Genomic DNA, 20,732 nt, shown 5'->3' with positions numbered 1-20,732 from the left:
ATTTTAGCCTTTTTGTTTGTAAGGCTAATTACCATTCAAAGACACCAAGGTTTGAAAAAATGAAAATCCAGTGTGTCAAATGGAAAAACTGTTCAGTGTTTGGGCTGTCTGAAAGTTCTAATACAGATGTGTGTTCACATAGGGAAGACCATCTCTCAAGGAAGGTCTACCAGGCTACAGATTTGTCTTTACCAGAACAGGCCCAGATTTCATATGCCTGGGAGGCACTACTCCGTCCTGCGCTAACACTTGCTTTGTAACTGACTGAGGTAGGCAAGCACTCATCCATCCACATAGGGGCAGAGAAGGGGAGGCGACTCCACCTTTGATACTCCAAGACCTTTGACATGGCAGGATTGCATCTGCCTTCCGTTTTCCATCTAAGTGGATGGTAGGGGAAAAAGGGAGAAATTCAATTGCACGCATGACTCCCTTTGGTAAGCAGCATTTTTCATTCTAGAAAGTTCTGCCATCCTGGCATTTTTATGTGTGTGCAGAATATGTTGAATCATTTGCGCAAAAGAAACCACTTTACCTCTTTTCTTTGCCAGCTCATCTGGCTTTATTTCAAGATGAGCTGCAGGGGCATTGGACTTAACAGGAGATGTTTTTGCCTTAGGCTTGCTTGGGTTACAAGGCTGCCCAGCTGACCACTGTAGGCCATCTGACCTCTCTGATGGTCCATGAATAGCTTTGGGGTTCCCATCTAAGGACATTTTCTGCTGCAGTAGTCTGCTGCCTTCTGTAAGAGAACACCAAATAATGGCTGTGAAGGGATAAAGTTAAAACACTGATGGCGAAATGGTGGAGAATGAATGGCAAGATTATTCCTGGTTTTTATTTATAGGCTGGCAACAATGCCTTTCACCGAGAAACACTGAAGGAACTGTTTTAATAGAATCCCCAGAAGAGTTGAGGTGACTGCAGAGAGGGCCTTGCATTTAGAGTCAGAAGACCTGGGCTTGTGTGGGCTCTGGCAACTGCATGCAGAGAGATATGGACGAGCTATTTAATATCTCTGAGCCCTACTTCCTCACTTGTAACTACCTGGCAACGTTATTAACACGCGTGCAAGAGATGACTATGACTGACCACCTCCCCTTTTTCTCCCATTCCAGCAAAACCTTGGGCATCTTTCAATGTGAGTTCATATTGAAGCCATAAACATGAAGCCCTCCCCCATCTCCATTTATGCTTTGTGGTATTTCATCCCGAATTAATGAAGGCAGAAGGACTGGAGATCGGGCAAGAATGAAGTGACAACAGGTACTATAATCATTTCATCTAGTTTATGGAGGGATTAAATCAGGAAACATCATGGTAATATCTCAACTATATTTAAAATCCAAGCATTAGGTTTTCCCTAGAGCTTTAATAGGTGTGACAATAAATTAGCAGCCCACTGCTTTTGGCATCGTTTAAAGGTGGGTTCCTGTGTGGTTATTGCTGGTGTGAACTAAAAGGTATCTCAGGGCCTACAAAGGAAATCTCTTTAGATTTCACCATGGGACGTCTAGTATGGAAAAAAAAATGGTGGCCTGTGAGCTTCTGAAGACCAGGTTCATGGAGAAAACTGTGTTTAGTGGAAAGAATGCTTTTCGATTTAGAAGACCATAAATTCTGAGCTTCCCTATATCCTGGACAGCCTTGTGGGAACGTTCTTACGTTTCCCTGCCTCATATGCATACAAGCTTCTCCATGAAGCCCAGCCTTGCCCTCCCTTCTCAGCCAGTTATCTACCCTCCCGCTGCTTCTCTCTGCTCCTGGTTGCCTTCATAGATTACATTTAACACAGGCTTCTACGCCTGTCTCTCACCACTGCCTGGCTGCGGCTGTGACCTCCTAGAGGGCAGACGCCCAGTCAGATTCACTTTCTAAGCTCCAGTACTTGTGTCTGGTTCAATAGCTTTCTGCAGAACTGTGATTGAGTTAAAGTACACTTAAAATGATTTCACAGGAAAGAAAAGGAAAGAAACAAGGCACACCTTTCCCGACACTGTCACAAACATTACAGAAACCAAGGGAAAGTGTGAGAGAATGCAATCTGGGTCCTAGATAATTTGATTTTAGACGTTAGCTCATTTATGATAAATATAATTTGACTCTAGTAGAATCCATCATTCATAACCTATTACGTCAAGGGAACTTTCCTGAGCAAAGACCCTTTATTGAAAGGGAAATTACAGTATAGCATGAAGTGAACAGAAAAGGCAGTGAGTACGTAAATACACATCGTAAGTAGCACTTCTTCCCGTAATGACTGATTGAAATGATAATGTGTGATTTCATCATCAGTCACCCTGATGTGGAACTATACTGTATGATGACCGTGGTTGCCAAATTTATGTGTGAAATGACTGTCCTTCGGTACTGTCCACACACCAATTCCTAAGGACTGTCTCCCAAGATTCTAAGCGAGCAGTGGGCCCAGTGTTCTGCACCCCAGGTCGTGGTGCCGGAGTGGAGGTGGGAGACCCACCTGACGATGAGTTTGTAAACCCCTGTGCTGAAACACTGACTAGATCCAAACTGGTTCCAACTCAGTCCCTTCCTAAATCACAGGTGAAATTCAGTTTTGATGAGCGATTATAAGCTCAGGATTAGAAATTCAGCATGGCATAGTAAATTAGTTGCAGCCTTGAAAATATGGGGATGGATAGCTTGATGTAAATAATGACCTTAGGTAGAAGAACGAAAATTATTCAGTTAAGATACAAATGAATTTTAAACAGGAGACAAGCATGTACATAAACATGAGCTCATTAACCTGGGAGCTAAAAATATTTTGTCTGCGTGTCAGAGAATAATATGTGAGCTACTGATTCATTCCACTACTCATCTTGCAAATATTTATTGAGAAATTTGAATAGCAATATTTTTGCCTTCTGAAAAAGTCATTATTGGAGGAATCATTGAACATTGGGAGTATTTACAATTCTCAAAAAACACTTGCATATATTTGTACACTGGCTAGGCAGGTTCATCTCTAAATGTGGTGAAACTCTGGGGTTCTCTCAGAGAATTATACAGAATGATGTTCGTTTTGACCACAAGTCCTGGACTTCTAGTAACACAATTATGGGAGTTCTTTTCCCAGACACGATGATTCTCTTTCAGCATCTGACACTGTCAGGAAGGTGGTCATTCCCCACCTGTGGCTACTGATTCACTAAAATGTGGCTTATTCAAATAGAGATGAGAAGTGCTATCTATATGAAGCATACACTGATGTCTTGTAGGCTTGGCGTACTACTTTTAAAGATCTTTAAATATTGAGACTGGAAGGTATAGCCTAGTGGTGTGGTACTTGTCTGGAATATGCAAGGCCCCTGGGTTGGATCTTCAGCATAGCACAAATAAATACATTTTCATTACATGTTGAAATGATCATAATTTAGATACGCCGATTTAGATCTATTACCCAACTGAAATCGCCTGATACCTTTTAATGTGGTTAGTAAGCTGTAAGAAGCAAAGAGACGGCTGGGTCTCAGGGCTCGGTCACTGCTAGTTTGAGAGGGCATTTATTGCCATCTGGCTTCGTCTGCGTGAAGGTGGTGACAGAGTGGAACATGTCTCGCTGATCATCATGTGCTTGCTATGTACTGCTACATGGCAAACACTGAATGAGTGGACTATGTACCAGTACCTCAGTGCTCTGCATGTCTAGCGCCATTCCAATGACAGGGTGCCTAGTCCGGTAGGCGTCTCTGTGCCTTTAACACCCCCATATTGTGACATCTTGGAAAGAAATGTTATTTCTGGAAAGAGCCAATTTGTTCAGATTTCAGTTAAAAACTGTACATGTTTTTATTTAATTCTCTTCCAGGTATTTATCTTAATGATGCTCCCAGAAACTTTTGTGGTTTGAATTTCGCACTTACCAGAACCCTTTTTAAAAACCAAAAATACTTAGCAGATCTTAATACAGCTAGCACGTGACTCACTGAGACTCATTTGGCTGTCTGATTTAAGTAGGCTCGACAGACACTTCACATGAGGCCCTGATGTGCTAGCTCTGACTTTTATATACAGCACAAGTAAGTCACATCTCCCTGCGCTTGACTCTAAGATGTAAACTGGAAAATGCTAAAATAAGAGTGAAAGAGCTTAGTGGGTCTGAGGCCACCTTCTTCCCCCAAGAGGCCTCAGCATCCCTGCTGGAAATCAACTGATTATTTATGTGCTTTGGTTTCTGGGCTCTGTTGTATCCGCTGATGTATTTGTCTTTCCCTGCTCACTGTATTTAGATAAGAAGTCTTAGAATTAGATAATGTATGTCCTCCGGCTTTGATCTATTTTATTTTAAAGGTTATTTTGTCTGTCACAGGTCTTTGCATTCCAATATAAATCTAAGAATCAGTTTGTATATTTCAATAAAAAAATCTGGCAGAATTTTAGTTGAATTAGTACTCAATCTATAAATCAATTTGAGGAGAGGCTGGTCTCTTATCATTATTGAATCTGTTGATCCTTAAACATGATATACCACATCATTTATTTGAACCTTTAAAATTATCTTGATATTGTTTTAGTTTGGGGGTCATAAATATCAATATCTTAGAAATATTTATTTCTAGGTAATTTTAGACTTCTTTTGCTTTGGTATGTAAAATTTAGATTTTTTTCAATTCCCAAATATTTGTTACCATAATAGAATATGGGGAAAATAAGATAGAATAGGGCCCCCAGATCTTAGCACAACTCATGCCATAATGGAAGAACATTCAGGTTTAGAACCCAGCATATGCATAGGCAGGAAGCCCTGCCAAAATGAGACTGAAGCCCTAATCCATCAAGTTAGTAGTTCTGGGAAACACCCTAAATGCATTAACCTTGCTTTGGCTTCTATAGTTCTGCTTCTGGCTAACTGTTCTTGCTGACTGAGGTGTGCCAACCCAAGATTTGATTTTTGTGCTTAAATGCCCATCCCTAGAAAGGCTTAGGACTGCACTTAGGCCTTGAACACCTGGCTGGCTAATAAAGACTGTATTGGCTTGAACCTGTGTCTGTGTAGTCTTCTCTGGTGGATATCTCATAATAGTATTGAAATCATATCTATAGACTTACTTTATGGCCTATTCATTAGTCTATTTTGTTGAAAATGCCAGATGTTCTTGAAATGCTGAGTATATGGTTCTAGGAATCAAGTTAGTCCATAGTATTGATTAAACTTAAACTCTTACTGATGTTTAATTGTCTCACCGATTAGTAAGAAAATAGCATTAAAAGTCTACAATTATTATGGATTTGTTATCTTTTTTAGTTCTATCAATGCTGTTTCATAGATTTTGAAGCTCTGTAATTAATTTTAGAATTGTGAACTCTTGTTGACATACTGACTTATGTGTTGCTATAAAATGGCTCTGTCAGCATTTCTTGTATTGCAATCAGTGCTAATGCTGCCATACCGATCGACTGTACTTGGTTCTTTGCACAATGTGGCTTTGCTACAGTCTATTTTTATCTGCTTCTATCTTTGCCTTTCACAAGAATCACATATATCTGGGTTTTCTCATTTATTCCATCACTATCCACTTTTTAATTGAATTTTAGTCCACTTATGTTTAATGTGATTGTTGGTATTATATCATATCCACCACTTTGAGTTTCTCTAAGTATAAAAATTAAACAAAATAGAGATTGTGGTAAGGATTACAAGGTCGGGGTGCCAGTTTGTCACAGCAGTGTCCTTTCAATAGACATTGTGCTCCTTCATGAATATGACCCGCACACAGGGCAGCTTTACTTACCCACTGCTGCCAGTACAGACACATGGGCTTGCATTATAGGATTCTTCACAATGTATGAACAACCTTGTTTGTAATCAAATTTTAAATTTTCAAAACCTTCTTTTCTCTAGCTTTTAGGGTTGTGTGTGTGTGTGCGTGTGTGTGTGTGTGTGTGTGTGTGTGTGTGTGTGTGTGTAAATTTGATGCTTTCATAAGAAGACAATAGGAAGTACACAGACAATTTAAATCTAACCTCAAGGAATGTAGTAAAGACAGCAGCCCTACAGTAATTATTTTAACCCATTAAAATGAGTTCAGAATCTATCCCAGAGATGATTCCAATATAGCACATTATCTGATCATGCTTAATGGCTGGAGTAGTTCTATCTGGAAAAGTCAATAAACAAAGCATAACATTGTTGTTATAAAATTAGGTTTAAAGTTCTTAATGTCTGTGTCACTCAAAGCACGGTACACTCTCTTAAAAGCACTTAAATAAATATAACAGCACGACATGATGACCAGTAATATAATTGAGAACTACATACAAATATAATTCTTTGGTATCTGATCTTAGTGTTCTTAAATATTTATAGTAAGTGAATTACAAATTACCTTAAGAAATGATCAGTTTTTAAAAAACAATGAGATTAATGTAACCTCTCTGAACAGAAATGTATTAAGAACTTAATCGGGCGCGCGCGCACGCGCGCGCGCATGCGCGCGCACACACACACACACACACACACACTCTTTTTAAACCCAATATTTACAGCACCTGGAAAATAATAACAGTTTTCCATAGAAGTTGTGCACTACAGTGTTGTTCCTCAAAGCAGAGAGAGACTGAAGGAATCCACATGGAGAACCATTTAGAAACACTTAAAAGATTCATAAAAATAAAACAGCCATTGGAATGCTATAAAAACATGACTTTATATAATTAATATATGCTAATAAAGATGGTCTTCTGACGAATCAGAGAAGTTTCCTTTTGTAGTGAGACTCATCAATGCTTACAGAAAGAGAGTAAATGACTGTGGAGAGAGCTAATCCCTGAATGGGACAGTTATATCACAGCTCCTGCAAGGCTCAGGAAGCACTGTGGAAGAAGAGGTGCAAAGATTGCAAGAGTCAAAGGCTGGGAATGGCTGCTTAGGGATAATGCCTTCTGGACCTAACAGGACATTGCACTCAGGAACTCACAGCAGCTATGGGTGAGACCCCACTCTGGCCGAGGCACTCTTGGCAATGGATGACCGCTGAGGAGAGGAGAGTCAGTTTTCTTCAGTGGTGTGGCTCAGAATCAGCTGTCTATGATCCAGTGGGGACCTGACACTCACAGCCAGCACTAACTGGTGTCAGTAGGTTGTTAAAAATGACATAAAGTTGGGAGGGATATGTAGGTGGTCTATGGGAGAAACTAAAGGTCTGGAAAAGAGAGTGTGCTCTGAATTCATTGTCTTTGGGGATGGAGAGGCCTCAGGCTCTTATAGAGAACCAGAGTTCAGTTCCCAGCACCCACATTGGGTGGCTTAGAACATACTGTAGTTCCAGCTCCAGGGATCCAACAGCCTCTGCTGACCTGAGGGCACCTGCACTCATGTGCCTATGCCTGGAACAGACTCACATACAGACACATAATTATTAAGTCTCCAAATACATTTTACTCATGTATGAAATTACCGAGAAATGAATACAAAATTAAAGAAAAATAGGTAAGTAAGAAGCAGAATGTTGAATGTTGAATGTGGCTGTACTCTAATAGAACCCTTTGTGTTACATGTCTGTTATATTCATAAGAAAGAGATGAGATAGCCTGAGGAAAAAATGACTTAACATATACTTAATGATATGATGTAATGCTCATACGCTAAGTAAAAGCAGAACACAGAAATTCACATGCTGCCTAATTATTTAAATTATCTGTGCCTTAAAATAATGTTTGAAATGAAATTTAACCATGGTTGATTTGGGGAGGTAAAAGTTACTTAAGGGAATTTTCCAAATTTCCTCAATTAGGACAAAGTAATTTAAAATACAGAAACACAGACTCTACAGGAATCTGTAAAAATCAAAATATAACAACTTAAAATAAGACTATAGCAGGACACAGGGTCCAGAACATGGTGGATCTTGAGATCTGAGAACAAGAAAGACCTTCTATTCATGGAGGTGGAACTTGTGTTTTGTAAGGAGTACAGTTTGCAGAAGGATGTGGAGAGAACGAGGAGCTGCGGGAGCTTCCCGAGTGCATTCTGTAGTAGTGGGAATGGAGAGGTAGAGACTGTGAGACAGATTGATGCGATGAGCACCTGGGTTTGAAAATCAGCAGGTCTCGCTGATAATGGAGAGAGGGAGCTGTCCTGAGTGTTCCCTAGACCTCTGGTTTGCATGGATTCTGAACTCAAAGACAGCCAAGCTTAAAATGGAGATCAAGAGTTGGTCACTGAAGCATTCTGAAATGTCAAGGTGAAAATATGGATTATGAACCCGATGTTCAGAGAAGAGGCTGGGCTAGGAAGACGAGTGAGTCATGTGACACAGCTAGAGCCAGGCTGGGGTCCAATGATCTAAGGAGAGACTATTTCTTTACATGATGAAGGACTTGGGGCCAGCCAAGCCTTGATGAGGTTTAGCAATCCAACCACCAGGTAAAGAATGACCCTCAAAGAAACCGAGACAAAGCAATAAAAACACAGGGAAAATAAAAAGGCGGTGCCGGAGAAGCCAAGGTGAATGAAGACAGTAATAAACAATGCTACACACCGCTGAAAGGAAAAGATAAAATAAGGATCGACGTTGGCTAGGTTCAGCAGTGGGGCAGCCACTGTGGACAGTGGGGGACAGGATATTTGGTGACTTGAGCTGTAAGCCTTCACAAATAGGTTGATGAGGGAGGTGGCATGACCGGCACAGACAGCAGTCTTTATGATATCACAGAGTGACTGTCTAGTGATGAGACTGCTGGAAAGTTCTTCCTGCAGCACCTACAGGAGGACGTCTCTCGAGCGCCAGCTCTCCCACCTCCACAACATCTGCAAGGCAGGGTGAGTGACCCAGAACACACAGGTTATTCGGATGTAATCTCAGTTCTGCCCTTTCAACATTTCCTTAGCAAATGTGCAGAGGCATTGTTATTCCACCCAACTCCCATGAACCCCGAGCGCCTGGGAGGCCATCACAGCGGGCGATGTTCTGACTGGAGACATGAATTAAAAGATAGTAGATAACAATGAACCCAACTGTCAAAGGTGGAAGACAGACATGTTGAATCAAACGCACGCCACTGTCTTAGTTCCTTGCAAGGCAAGTTCAACTCTCTTTGCATTTGACAGGGTAATTTAAAGCTTTGCTTTAAAAAAAAAAGATTAAAACTTTTTTCCTGAAAGCCGTCCTTCTCTCTGTGTTCATGCCAAAGTCACCATTTCAAGGCGTGAGTGGCAGTTCTGGAGGCAGGCTACTGAGAGATGAGTAGCAACACAATGTGTTTTTGATGGACGGAATACGATGCATTTTGCCAATGAGGAAGGGAAGAGACGCCTCTGAGCTTCGCCTGCTCAGGAAAGAGAAGCAGTCAAGGGCATTAGGTGTCCTGTGGCCTGAGACCAATACAGCCAGGGCCTGTCTGTGTCCATTTCTGCTCCATACCACCCCGGGAACGAAAGCAGAGATTTGAGGTCAGTGAGAATATAATTGAAGGCACCTCCTGAAATTACCTGCACAGTTCAGTGCTGTGCAAGCAGAGGCGAAGGCTGATGCATACGCTACATGGAAATGAACCAAGAACTTAGGCAATGAAATATTAAAGAGGAACCCAAAAGGCAATTATGTGCTTCGAAATAATAACGAAACGTGTGTTCAAATGCGAGTACACCATCTTGGCTCTCTATAAAGTATTATAATCGTTAATTTTTTAAAGATCGCAAAAACCTACGGTTATAATTAGAAGGCTTCTCTAAGTTGTGGACTAAGTTTAAATTAGAAAAAAAGTTGGCTGCTGGGGCCCCCACAACCTGGTATGTGGCGCTGAGGGACTTGGAGCTCAGCTTCAGCATCGGCTCTTCAGATGCTCTAGCTGTATCCTGGCCACACAGCATCCATGCCTTCAGGTAGGTGGCCTTCAAGTTGTTTGGGATTTCTAATCATCCTGGTACCTTAGTTTCATGCTGGCTTATTATCCATCCATTCCCTATCCAACAAAGCACATAAACTCCCTAGGAGCAAAAGCATGGTCATCTGGTTCATCTCCCGTATAAAAACACCCAACGTGCATTAGATGCTCAAACATATGTGCTCATGGACTAAGGTGCTGGCCTCTCTGCTAGGTACGTTGTGCCAAGCACATTACAAGTTTCATTTACTGCTCACCCAAACCCTGGACAGTTGGATGTTTTTGTTTTGCAGGGGAATAAGGTGAAATGCAAAGCACTTAACTTTTCCAGGGTCACATGTCCAGGAACTGAACAAGACCGAGGTTTGAACCCAGACCTTTCCACTGCTAGGCCCTGGGTCTTGTTCATGGTGTATTATGTCATTTGACTTCACGGCCTCAGCTTCATTATGAACGTTCTAGGCTAGCAGCTTTCCTGTTGATCTCTTCTAATCCTCTGGCCCAACTCAGGGCTTAGAGGAGCTGGAGAGATCATGTTGGAGCTCCTGCCAATAGTAACATGAAAAAAAAATGTGCCTGGAAACACAAAACAGCACTGAGGTGTTTGCAGTTGCAGCAAGCACAAAGAAGGGGGTGTGGGGGGCAAACAGTCACATCATAAAATAACAAGCCCCCATCTTTCTTGTTTGGCTTATTCCGCATTGAGAGCAAGGAGGCAGTTCTGTGACCGCGAGCCCCTCACAGAGTTTGTATTGTATAGGACAGCAGAGACATGGATAAGGGGTAGACTGTACTCTGAGTTAGGGAGGCCAGCAAACAGCAGGGAGCCGTCCATTTGTGACCAACGGGAAAAGAAGCTTTTCCAGAAAGCTTTAAGGATGAGAGACTATAACAAGAGGGAAACTGCTGGTGGCCACCTTCCCGCTCCTCCCCTCCTTTGTGGGCATGTGTCCAGCTGGAGAAAGACAGAGAAGAGAGTGATTTCCTGTTTTGGTCCAAACAGAGATAAGGCTCACAATCTGAGCCTCCCAAAACAGAGAAGGAGGAAGGTTTGGGGAAACTGGACTCCAAGGTGTTTAGACATTTAGACTGGAGGCCTTAGAGGGTAAAAATGACTATCTTTAGTCCTGCTTTTAGTAAAAAAGGAACCTCTGTCTTCTCTTCACCTGGCTTAGTATTTGAAAACAGGATGGTTTTGATTGGATTGTGTAAAATATCTAATCTGAGCTGTTCTTAAAAGTTCTGAAATATAGAAAAACAGAAAAAGAAAAAGAAAAAAAGCCCTACTTTCAGGCTTAAAGCATACTCTCCGAATTCCAAGCTACATGCTGACACAGTGCTGGCCTAACTGACAGCATTATATTTACAGCAGGAACGACAGAGCTCTGGGTGGTGATTTCTCATGTAGGAAGTCACACTAACACCTCTTAGCTGCCTGCATACATCGTAACTTAAAGCTAACTGTCCCCCGTGCCAGCATAATGATTCTGGTTAAGACTTTTTTAGAAAGTGAGATCCCGAATGCCAAGGTGGGATAAAGGATAAAACAGGCCTTGCACTTGTCTATCGTCTCCTGCCTAGCGCGGCATTCAAGGCAGACTCTGTCGAGCCAGTTTCATTACTGAGAGTCTAATAAATGCACCGCCACAAGTCACCTGGAGAGTTCTTTCAGGCTTACGCTGGGAACCCACTCAAGCACGGAATATCATTATATGACTTTGTTACTATTACTTTTTTCTAATTTTTCAATTATACATTTAAAAATATTTATAGGAATTAGAGAGCTCCTGGATTTAGCATTAATTCTGCACTGGAATTTAGATGGACCTAAGGGAGTCACGTTTTGCCAACTACAGAAGGTAAAGAGACAGCTACTTCCTTGACTTCTCTACTCAAGGAGCCTTGGTTTCCCCCACAAAAACAGGGTTTAAGGGTCTGTCTCATTCTTCCTCTTCACAAATGGCATGTAGAGCATACAAGCTCTGACCTTAACCTGTGATTCATCTATTAATGGGCCTAGGATTTTTGACGGATTGAACAAGCGTTTCAGAGTCATTTCACAGTTTTGGCACCAACCTTTATTATCTTTGGAAGATAAAGACCTAACCAGTTACAAACATGTTTTAAAATTTATGATCATAGTGTGTGGGATGCTCATGAAGTTAATGGTCGGCCCAGTGGGGCTCCCCTCCTTGTACAAACACACCTAATGACTTCCTGCCACTCATTCTTCATGAGGAACACTTACATAAAACAAAAAGATCTGCAAGGAACCAAGGGCATTGACAAATAAGGCCCTCAGGTCAAACTCGCAGGGACAAAAGGATACGGGAACCACATTTGGTACAACCAAGAATTCTTCACAGAAAGGCTCATGCTAGGCTTACAAGGCCCCTTGCATAGAGAACAGCTTCAGGGGTTGCTTAACTGTGAGTAGGGCTACCCTTGGCTCCCCACGATGAGCTGAAGGGCTTCTGCCTCGCATTTACTCCAATTACTTGACGAACTTACTGAAATCGTGTTGGGACGGAGGCAAAAATTATGAGTAAGTGAATAAATGTATCTGCTATGCTTTTAGTTTATGATTGATATCAAAACAGCGACTTGAGTAATTAGATTTTGAAAGCAATTTGTGTGAAAGCAGTAACAAGGAAAGTTGGGAATCTGCCATCCGATTATTTAATTTCTTTCTCCTGCCCTGACTATAAATCAAAAAACATTTTTTTAAAAACTAAATTAAAAATTCTTGGAGAATCTGGATGCAAAATGACTAGGCTATTTTTATTGCGGTCAATGCTTGGTTTGGAAAAAGTGTCATCCAGCCAATAAGAAGGATGATCTGACCACAGCAGTATGGTGGAGTTCTTTGGCACTGAGTTTCTGGAAGCAAGCTAGGGCTGGAAGAGCAATTTAAAAACTTACTAGTGTGACAGAGTGTCAGGGACCTGGTGCCTCCTCACCACATTGGTACAAGCCACCGTGAGCTTTTGTTTGTGTGTCAGTCTGTCTGTCTTCTGGCCTGAAATCCTAGGCAGGGCTACTATCTTACTCATTCTTGGCTTGTCACAGGGTAACACTGTCATATTAGCAACAGGGGCAGAGTGAATGAGGGTGCTGGGCAAAGCTCTCCTCACTGCTTCTCAACCTTCCCTGTCCTTTCTATCACCTTGTCCCTAGATCTCTTCACACCCACCAATCTATGGCATCTCAATTGTTCACACGGAGGTGACATCCTTGCTCTCCAAACCTGAAATTCACCAGTATGCCCACAGTCTTTGCCAGGAGAATATCAGAGTGATTCCCACAGCGCCTAGACCACGGGTGTCGTTTTCAGAATCTATGGGGGCATCTGGTGCTCCACTAAGAATCTTCTGGGAGTGGCCAGTACCAGCCCTCCTGGTGTTGGCTTTAGTACCCAGCACCCCATCAGACTACATTTGTAGCAGCTGTGTTCTCAAAGATTTCACAGATACATATATTTTTTACTGACGCTTTCTTCATATATTAAATATAGAGAAACACTGTCCATAATATCCAACCGGATCTTGTCTTTTCTATCTTAAGTACAAGGTGACACACAGTAAGTATGAACATCTGGTCACTTTATAAGCCCTCCTAGTTCACCTAGTCAAAAAGGCCTTTCTTAGATTTTTATTGAAATTACGTTTCTAGGCAGGTTACATCATAAATACATTTTATTTTTAGGATTTGTTATAACCATGGGGTAGTAGGCCCTGATTATTGAGAGCTATGGTTTGAATGGGTTCCTGAAAGGGCTAGAAACTTAATTCCTAATACTGGGTGTTGAGAAGGAGGCCTTTATGTGTTGCTGAATCATGAGGATGCCATGCTCATGGCTGGATTACAGGTGTTAGAGCAGTGGATTAATAGTCTAACCCCTCAACACTCTCATCTCTTCTTTCCAGCATTTGATTTCCAAGCCTCTAGAACCATGAGCCAAAGAAGCTTCTATTGCTTTTAATTTCCTGTCTGTGGCATTCTGTAGTTCAGCATGTAGAAAACAAACCAGAACAGCATTCTTTCTTACAGAAAATTACAGAAGAAGAGACAGGCCAATAGAGAAGAAAGGACATACCTAGACACAGACAGTACATTATGAAGGAGCCTTCTGGGGCTGGTGAGACAGCCCATGGGTAGGAGGGCTTCCTGTGCAAGCATGAGGACCCAAGTGTAAATCCCTAGAACCAATGGGAGAAGCTAAACACGTGTGTGTGTGTGTGTGTGTGTGTGTGTGTGTAGTGGGGGGTGCATGGTGAGCAGAAGCAGGAGGGCATAGCTCGGCTTGTTGGCTGTCAGCTCACCTTGAGGTACAGTGAGAGGCTCTATCTGAGGCACTGAGAGGTTCTACCTCAAAGGGTCAGGTGGAGAGGTATAGGGTAGGACACACCCCTTACAATATCCTCTGGCCTTCATACTAGCTTACGTACTTGCACACACATTGTCTATATAATATACACACATAAGTAGACTTCTGAAGTTAATTTATAGCTGCAGCATAAATGATTAACCCATATTCCACCACCCAAAAGGAGATAAAATAATCTAGTCCAAGGAAAGAACTTAGTAACATTTTCATTCATCATCACTTGTCTTTCCCTTTTCCTAGGTGAAGTATCTCTTCGAACTAGCACTGCCCTGTCACCCGAGATCCTAATATGCACTCGACCTAAGGGACTGGGAGTCAGACAGGTATCTGATAGGCAGAGGAGAGGGGAAGGGGCTGTAAGGGAGAAGGGGAGTAACTAGGTAAAAGGATGGTGACCTTCAAAGATGACTGGCTCCTTCCTCACCCTCCAAACCTGAGACAAATGCCTGGCAACTTAAAACAAAGGTCTTGTAGGATTTTCTCCTGCCAGCAGTGTCCCTGCTGAGGGACTGGCTCAATAAGTTCAAGGCTGGATTAGGACATGTTTCCACAACGTGATCAGCCAATCAGCTATCTTGCCTTCTTCAAACTGTCCAAAGCTAAGTCAGGGAGGGAAGACCTTTGAGAGACTTAAATATCCCTAGACATCCAGGAGTAGCTGGGCTTCAGTTTCCCAAGCTCCCTCTGCCTCACTGTGTGCTTCCTCATTGGTTGCTTCTGGCTGATCCAATGAGAAGCTCCCAGCTTTCACCTGTTTTTCCTGCTTTCCCACTCTTTCACTGGCATAGAAAATGAATCAGTAGACAATAACAGAACTATAGGGCTGTTGAGGGGGAATATGGGTGCTCCGAGTTGGGGCAGACTGAAAGCTTTTCTCTGAGCCTTTGTTGTTCCAGTCCTTGGCTTCAGGACTCAGTGGTATCTACGTACTGGGTGCTCAGGCTTTCCCATCCTGTGTAGCAGCAGCCACAGCCACTGCTTCCAGGAGCTCCCTCTGCTGTACCCATCATCCTAAGTAAGCGACACTTAAGAACTAACCTGTGATCCCACGCTGAGCCCTTGGTGGTTCCTCCAGTATTGAGATCTTTTTCTCACGTGGTGTGAGGGCCAGTTTTTCTCTGGCAGAGTCAGGGGATGAGCTGTCCTTTTCACAGCCATTCATGTGACCATTTTGTACCAGTGGTGCCTGGGGCTGCAGGGGCCCCACCTCCGGCCTCTCCCCCTTGTCCTTAGCATCTTTGTTGCCTTGATGCTGCTTGGATTTGCTTCTTTTTCTTTTGTTATTCTACAGGGAGAAACAAATAGGAAAACAGTACTGACATTTAGCAGAGGCTCTGACAAGACAATCATTCTGACACCTGGGTTTCAATAGAACGGGTGAAAGCACATCTTTCTTACATACCCAGAATAATCTAAATATTGTGCTTCTAAAGGAAGTTGTCCCAACTTTTTACCTTGCAGTTGTAGGCAACAAAAAATTTCCTTAATTTGAAAGGAAAAAAAACTACAGTAACAATAGCTTAAATAGCAGAGAGGTAATTTAAGCAACTTAAGAAAACTAACAACTCTGAAAGAACTGGCCATACTAAGAACTAGCTTTTGCTTCTTGAAGCAGTTCAGGACTTGGAGGTCAGCTGAACACTCAGGTTCCATTATCTGAGGAGGGAGCCAAAAGGGAGGACTGACAGGAATAAAGGAGGCTATCTACAGCAAAAAGAGGTTTCCTGAAACATTCCATTCATCAGGAAGCTCCTTAAGACTGAATGTAAACAAAGAACAGGAAGTCCCTGAAACTCATCAGATACACTATGTGGTCTCCTTTCTGAGAGTAAACAATACTGTTCTGAGTCTCCCTCAGATCTGCCAAACTGCTAAGACTTGGAGACAAGCCGTGCAGCCTGGAAAAAGCAGAGACCAACTGAGGTGCCTGGAAAGGATACTCTCCAGCTGGTTGAGCTGCCTGTGGGCTGTGCAGTGAGCTGCAGGTTCCCAGCTTTGTGAGCTGTCACCCATGCTGGGAGGGGCTTTGGTGGTGCAGCCGTCTTTGAGTCATTTCTTGTCCTGTAAGTAACCCCTCACCCATATTCCTGTAAGTAATTCCAATAAAACCCATTGGTTCACCAAGTTAGATGAATGGAATGTTTCAGGAAACCTCTGTACTAGAGTCTGTTGTGGGATCCCTATCTGGGGTGAACAGATGTGTGTTGTGTCTCCCCAGGAGAAGCCTCTTACACATGAAAAGGAAGCATAAGGCAGAGCCAACATGGACCTCTGCGACAATGCAATCTGGAGATGGCAAGAATTGTTGCCAGCATGTTTAAGGCAGCCCGAGGCTCCAGAATCATTCTGCGATTATTTACGCCCAGGCAATGGCTATTATAAGGCAATACCAAATTTGTCCACTCCACCCTGACCCAGGACTTCTCAGCTGTTTATTACATATACATTGAAATAGCCCCGCATTACATTTATATCAGAGTGTTTTAGAGTCTCACAGAATTTTACTGTATTTCTCCCCAAACGCTTGGTCACTGAGTATAAAAAAGTAACTAGGAAATGGACAACATGTTTCTAATTGATAGGTCCATTTTTCTTGAATGTGTACATGCCCAGCCTCTCTCTCCTCCTCCCTCCCTCCTCTCTTCCTTCCTCTCCTTCCTCCCTCCTCCAACACTTGTGTATTATAAAGCATGTGTGGAGGTGGGAGGACAGCATGGAGGACTGGGTTCTCTCTCCTTTCACCATATGGATCCCAGGGAACAAACTCAAGTAGTCAGGTTTGGTAGCAAATGCTTTTACCTGATGGGTCACCCCAGGAGCCCTTGACTTTGGATTTTTACCTGTTTGGTGTTCAATGTACTTAACCATCAGTGGTGCAGATACCAGACCCATTAGAAAGTGTGTCCCACCTGTGGGACCTGGGCTCTGTCCTCCAGCACACTCAGAGACCAACTGACACCTATTCCCTTTCTTTTCCAAAACATCACAGTCATGCCCAGGTTCTTCTGGGTGAGGGATCTGACTGCTGACCGCAGGTGAAGAGGGACAGAGGACACTGTCCCCACCGCTGGCTTTGGAGTTGGAGTCCGTGTCCACTGAGTTGGGTCTGGAGACCATCTCCCTACTGAACCCATAAGAGGGTCCTCACTAAGAAACCGCGTCTGCAGCTGCTGTCTCTGCTTCTCTCCCGGCCCCCATCTCAGAAATGTAAAAACCGAAGCACACATCTGAGTATTTTTTCCACGTAAAGATAAATACAGCCTTTCAATCACTTGCAAATCGTCTTTATCTCACTGGGAAGCCTGGGAAGCTATGATTAAAGAGAAGCAGAGACTGTCAAAAATGGCGGCAAACAAAACGGGCAAAATCTCCTTCTTCCTCCTATTCTACGTGAAACCTGAAGGAGGAAAGGACGGTTTCAGCAATGTCTGTAATTTGGGGCTGCATGAAAGCAACGTGGCTGCATTTGGTTGGTTCAAAACCTGTTTCACAGGCCTGTGATCTTCCCTTCGTGGGCAGGGTAGGTTACATCCCATGAGAATCAAAACAGCAGGCCCTGTGGTGTCAGTGTGGAAAAGGGACGCTGTTGTCTGCACACACCAGGCCTGTGCCCAGGAGCCCCACTTCCTGTGATTAGACAGCACAGTATTGTCATGTGAATGGGGCATTGGACAGTCTTTCCATTGCCCTCCAGGAGCAGCTCTAGAGAGTTCCAGGAGGACCCCACTCTCTATGGCTTTACAGCATTTTCTCTTTTATTGAAGACTGAAGTCAGATTTCAGGGGGAAAGGTATCTTAAAGCAGCATTGGCTAGATTCATTTGGGGAAAGAAAAAAAATTAGAAAATGTATTTTGGGCTTTTTAAGTATCTTTAAAGCACTCCTTAATTTCTGCCTTTGTGCTATGGGACATGTTCGGGCACATTAGGATCTCCAATGTGTCACCTCTTAATACTTACAAAGAAGCACAACTCTGGTGCTCCTTGAGCACACCTGGTTGATTAACACACACACACACACACACACACACACACACACACACACACACACACACACACACACACACACACTGAACGGAAAATAAGGGCCTTAGGAGCGAACGTAGCTGGCAACAGGAGCAAGGTGTAGATTTGGAAGCTCTCTGGGTATGCATATTAACAAGTTCGAATGAACCACAAAATTGGCAGCTTTGTTGAAATGATAACAGCCCTGAAGGTTTGACTGAAGATCTCACTAACTCACCGTCACCCTTAATCTTACCTTCTTTTTCCCCGTCATGCTCCATTCTTTAAGAACCTGAATAGCACTGCCTAGATAAAAAGAAAGAATCTTCAGCAAATATCCGCACAATAAGACGAACAGAAAATTCCCCCGTGCTTGGTAGCGATAGGGCGGGGGGATGGCGGTTGGCTGGCAGGGCAAACTTCTTCATTTATTTTGATACGGCCTACCTTAATAAAAATGCCAGTTCTGTTTCTTATTTCCAAGATCTTCATTTAATTCACTGCACAATCTTGGTTTTATAAAAATATTAAGCCCTGCTTTGTGGAGCACACTTTTTTTAACCCTGTTCTCTCAGGGGATATGAGATGTGTCTCGAGAGTTTTCTGATAGCCTCATTGCCACAGGTAGAATTAAAATTGCTCTGTTTGGGATGTGAATAAAGCTTTGATCCAAACCTGGGCTTCTCCGTACTACTAACCACGACGGGCAGACCTTGCTCCTTTTCGACTCATTCATTAGTTCAAGACTTTCGGGGGTCTGAGGAAGAGAGACTCTGTTTCCTCCACCCACCACGGAGAGGGGAGGATGTGTCCTTTACAAGGCTTCCATTTCAAACCAACAAAGTTTGTTAAATGACTAACTGGGTCCCAGGCTCTGCTTGACCCACTCACACACATAACCTTGACCCTAAGCTAAGAAATACTTCATCACTTTCAACTACAATCTGTCTCTATGCGATTTAACAATCTATTTATATTAAAAATCTCTTTATATTAACTTGCTGGTTATAAACTCAACTAGTTACTGATATTGAAGAATCGGTCGATTCCATAGAAGCAGGGATTTCATAAGGGAGAGGGTTGTACATACTCTAACAATTTTAAGCACTCTCGGATCGCTTTACATTAATATAGCATATATTATAATAATAACTGTCTACAAGGTAGTGGCTAACCAGAGATTAACTTCAGACTGGTTGGTCTCCAGGATAAGTTTCAAATTAGTAGCTCCTGTGGTTGATGCCACTAACAGACAAGCAGGACGTGACGGTGTTTAACAGGCCCCATCACCCCTGTCTACCCAGAGCTTCCAATTCAGTGCCCTCCTTGTCTTGTTTGAGTCACATGCACTTGAAATGGCACGGCTACACCCAAAAGTAAAATAGAATTTGTACGTTTCAGTAACTGGGCTGGCATTTCTCTCATTTGCCCAAAGGAGTTAATGATCGTCAACACTTTCCTGGGGTTTGTCATTTCTCCTTGGTGTCTTGTAGCTAAGCTGCCACTTTTTACATAAAGGAAAAATTAAAAAATAACAAAAAAAACTGTTAAAAGCCGTTCCAAAGGCAAGTGCTGTGTTGTGGGTACAGCACCCATTTGTCTGTTCCTATTTTGACACTGAGGACTTTACTTGTGATTTGGACAAGAGCTTACACAGAGTAACTGTAAAGAAATACCCGTATTTACACAGGATTCTGAAAGCATTGTTATTAAATTTTAATGGTGCCAGACGTGCCTGGAGGTCTTTCAGTAAAGCCATTTGAATTAGTGATTTCAGTGTGGCTCACAAAACACTCCCAACAAATATTTTTTTGACTCCTATTGAGTTTTAAGCAACTTTTTCCATTGGTTTGCAACTCAACCGATGAGGAGTCTCAGCTTTGATGAGACCTTGACAGGGACAAGGTGGAAACTCCAGGAGCAAGGCTTTCCATTCAAGTTCCAACTGCTTTGACAACAGTCCATCACTGCTGCCTCTGTGCATTTAGTCCGGGTCACACTTTAACAGAAACCCTTTGTAATGGGAGGGGGGGTGGGACAGGGTGAACAAAGCAGCCTCTAACTTGCTCTGAACCTGTGTTCATGCAAGTGGTGTGGCAAGGGAAACCAGACAGGAGACCGCCTCAGAGTTTGGATGTGCACATTCATGACATTTAAAGAGGGTGTATGTGTGGGGGGGCAAATCGCAGCTACCATTGGTCCTAATGACTAAAGTTTATACTTCAATATAATCTTCATAGAGCATATAGTGAGGCAGGGCAAACAGTGAGAAAGCCTCAGGCAGGAGATTTGCTTGCACATCTGTATGAACGGTCATCATCTGTCCATTTAGTTAGGACCCTGAGCATCGATTGCTGATACAGAATGTGAGCATGGAGCTTGGGTTCTGGATCTGGCCCTGAACTGCCTAACTATCCTTGTGAAACTCAAGAGAATTAGTCCATTCCTCACACATCAAGGAGATCACACCATCCCTAACACGGTGTGAAGAAGGTA

The 20,732-nt window shown here is 42.8% G+C and overlaps 1 protein-coding gene across 18 annotated transcripts in view; it reads right to left on the bottom strand.

Annotated features, from left to right (window-relative positions):
* The window catches only part of Spats2l (spermatogenesis associated, serine-rich 2-like), a 173,868-nt gene that overhangs the window by 44,927 nt on the left and 108,209 nt on the right, over positions 1-20,732 (bottom strand). For 14 of the 18 annotated variants that reach the window (XM_006244992.4, XM_006244990.5, XM_063267193.1 and 11 more), the window contains 3 exons: positions 18,493-18,542; positions 15,272-15,518; positions 536-742 (listed from right to left, as the gene is read on the bottom strand). In XM_006244992.4, coding sequence (XP_006245054.1) covers positions 536-742; positions 15,272-15,518; positions 18,493-18,542 — 504 coding nt within the window. The remainder of the gene's footprint in view (positions 1-535; positions 743-15,271; positions 15,519-18,492; positions 18,543-20,732) is intronic. The other 4 variants (XM_063267195.1, XM_063267196.1, XM_039083630.2 and 1 more) reach the window with 1 other exon arrangement.

The sequence above is a fragment of the Rattus norvegicus genome, chromosome 9, assembly GCF_036323735.1.
Source record: "Rattus norvegicus strain BN/NHsdMcwi chromosome 9, GRCr8, whole genome shotgun sequence".
Lineage (NCBI taxonomy): Eukaryota > Metazoa > Chordata > Mammalia > Rodentia > Muridae > Rattus > Rattus norvegicus.
This window is presented reverse-complemented; position numbering and strand designations above follow the sequence as displayed.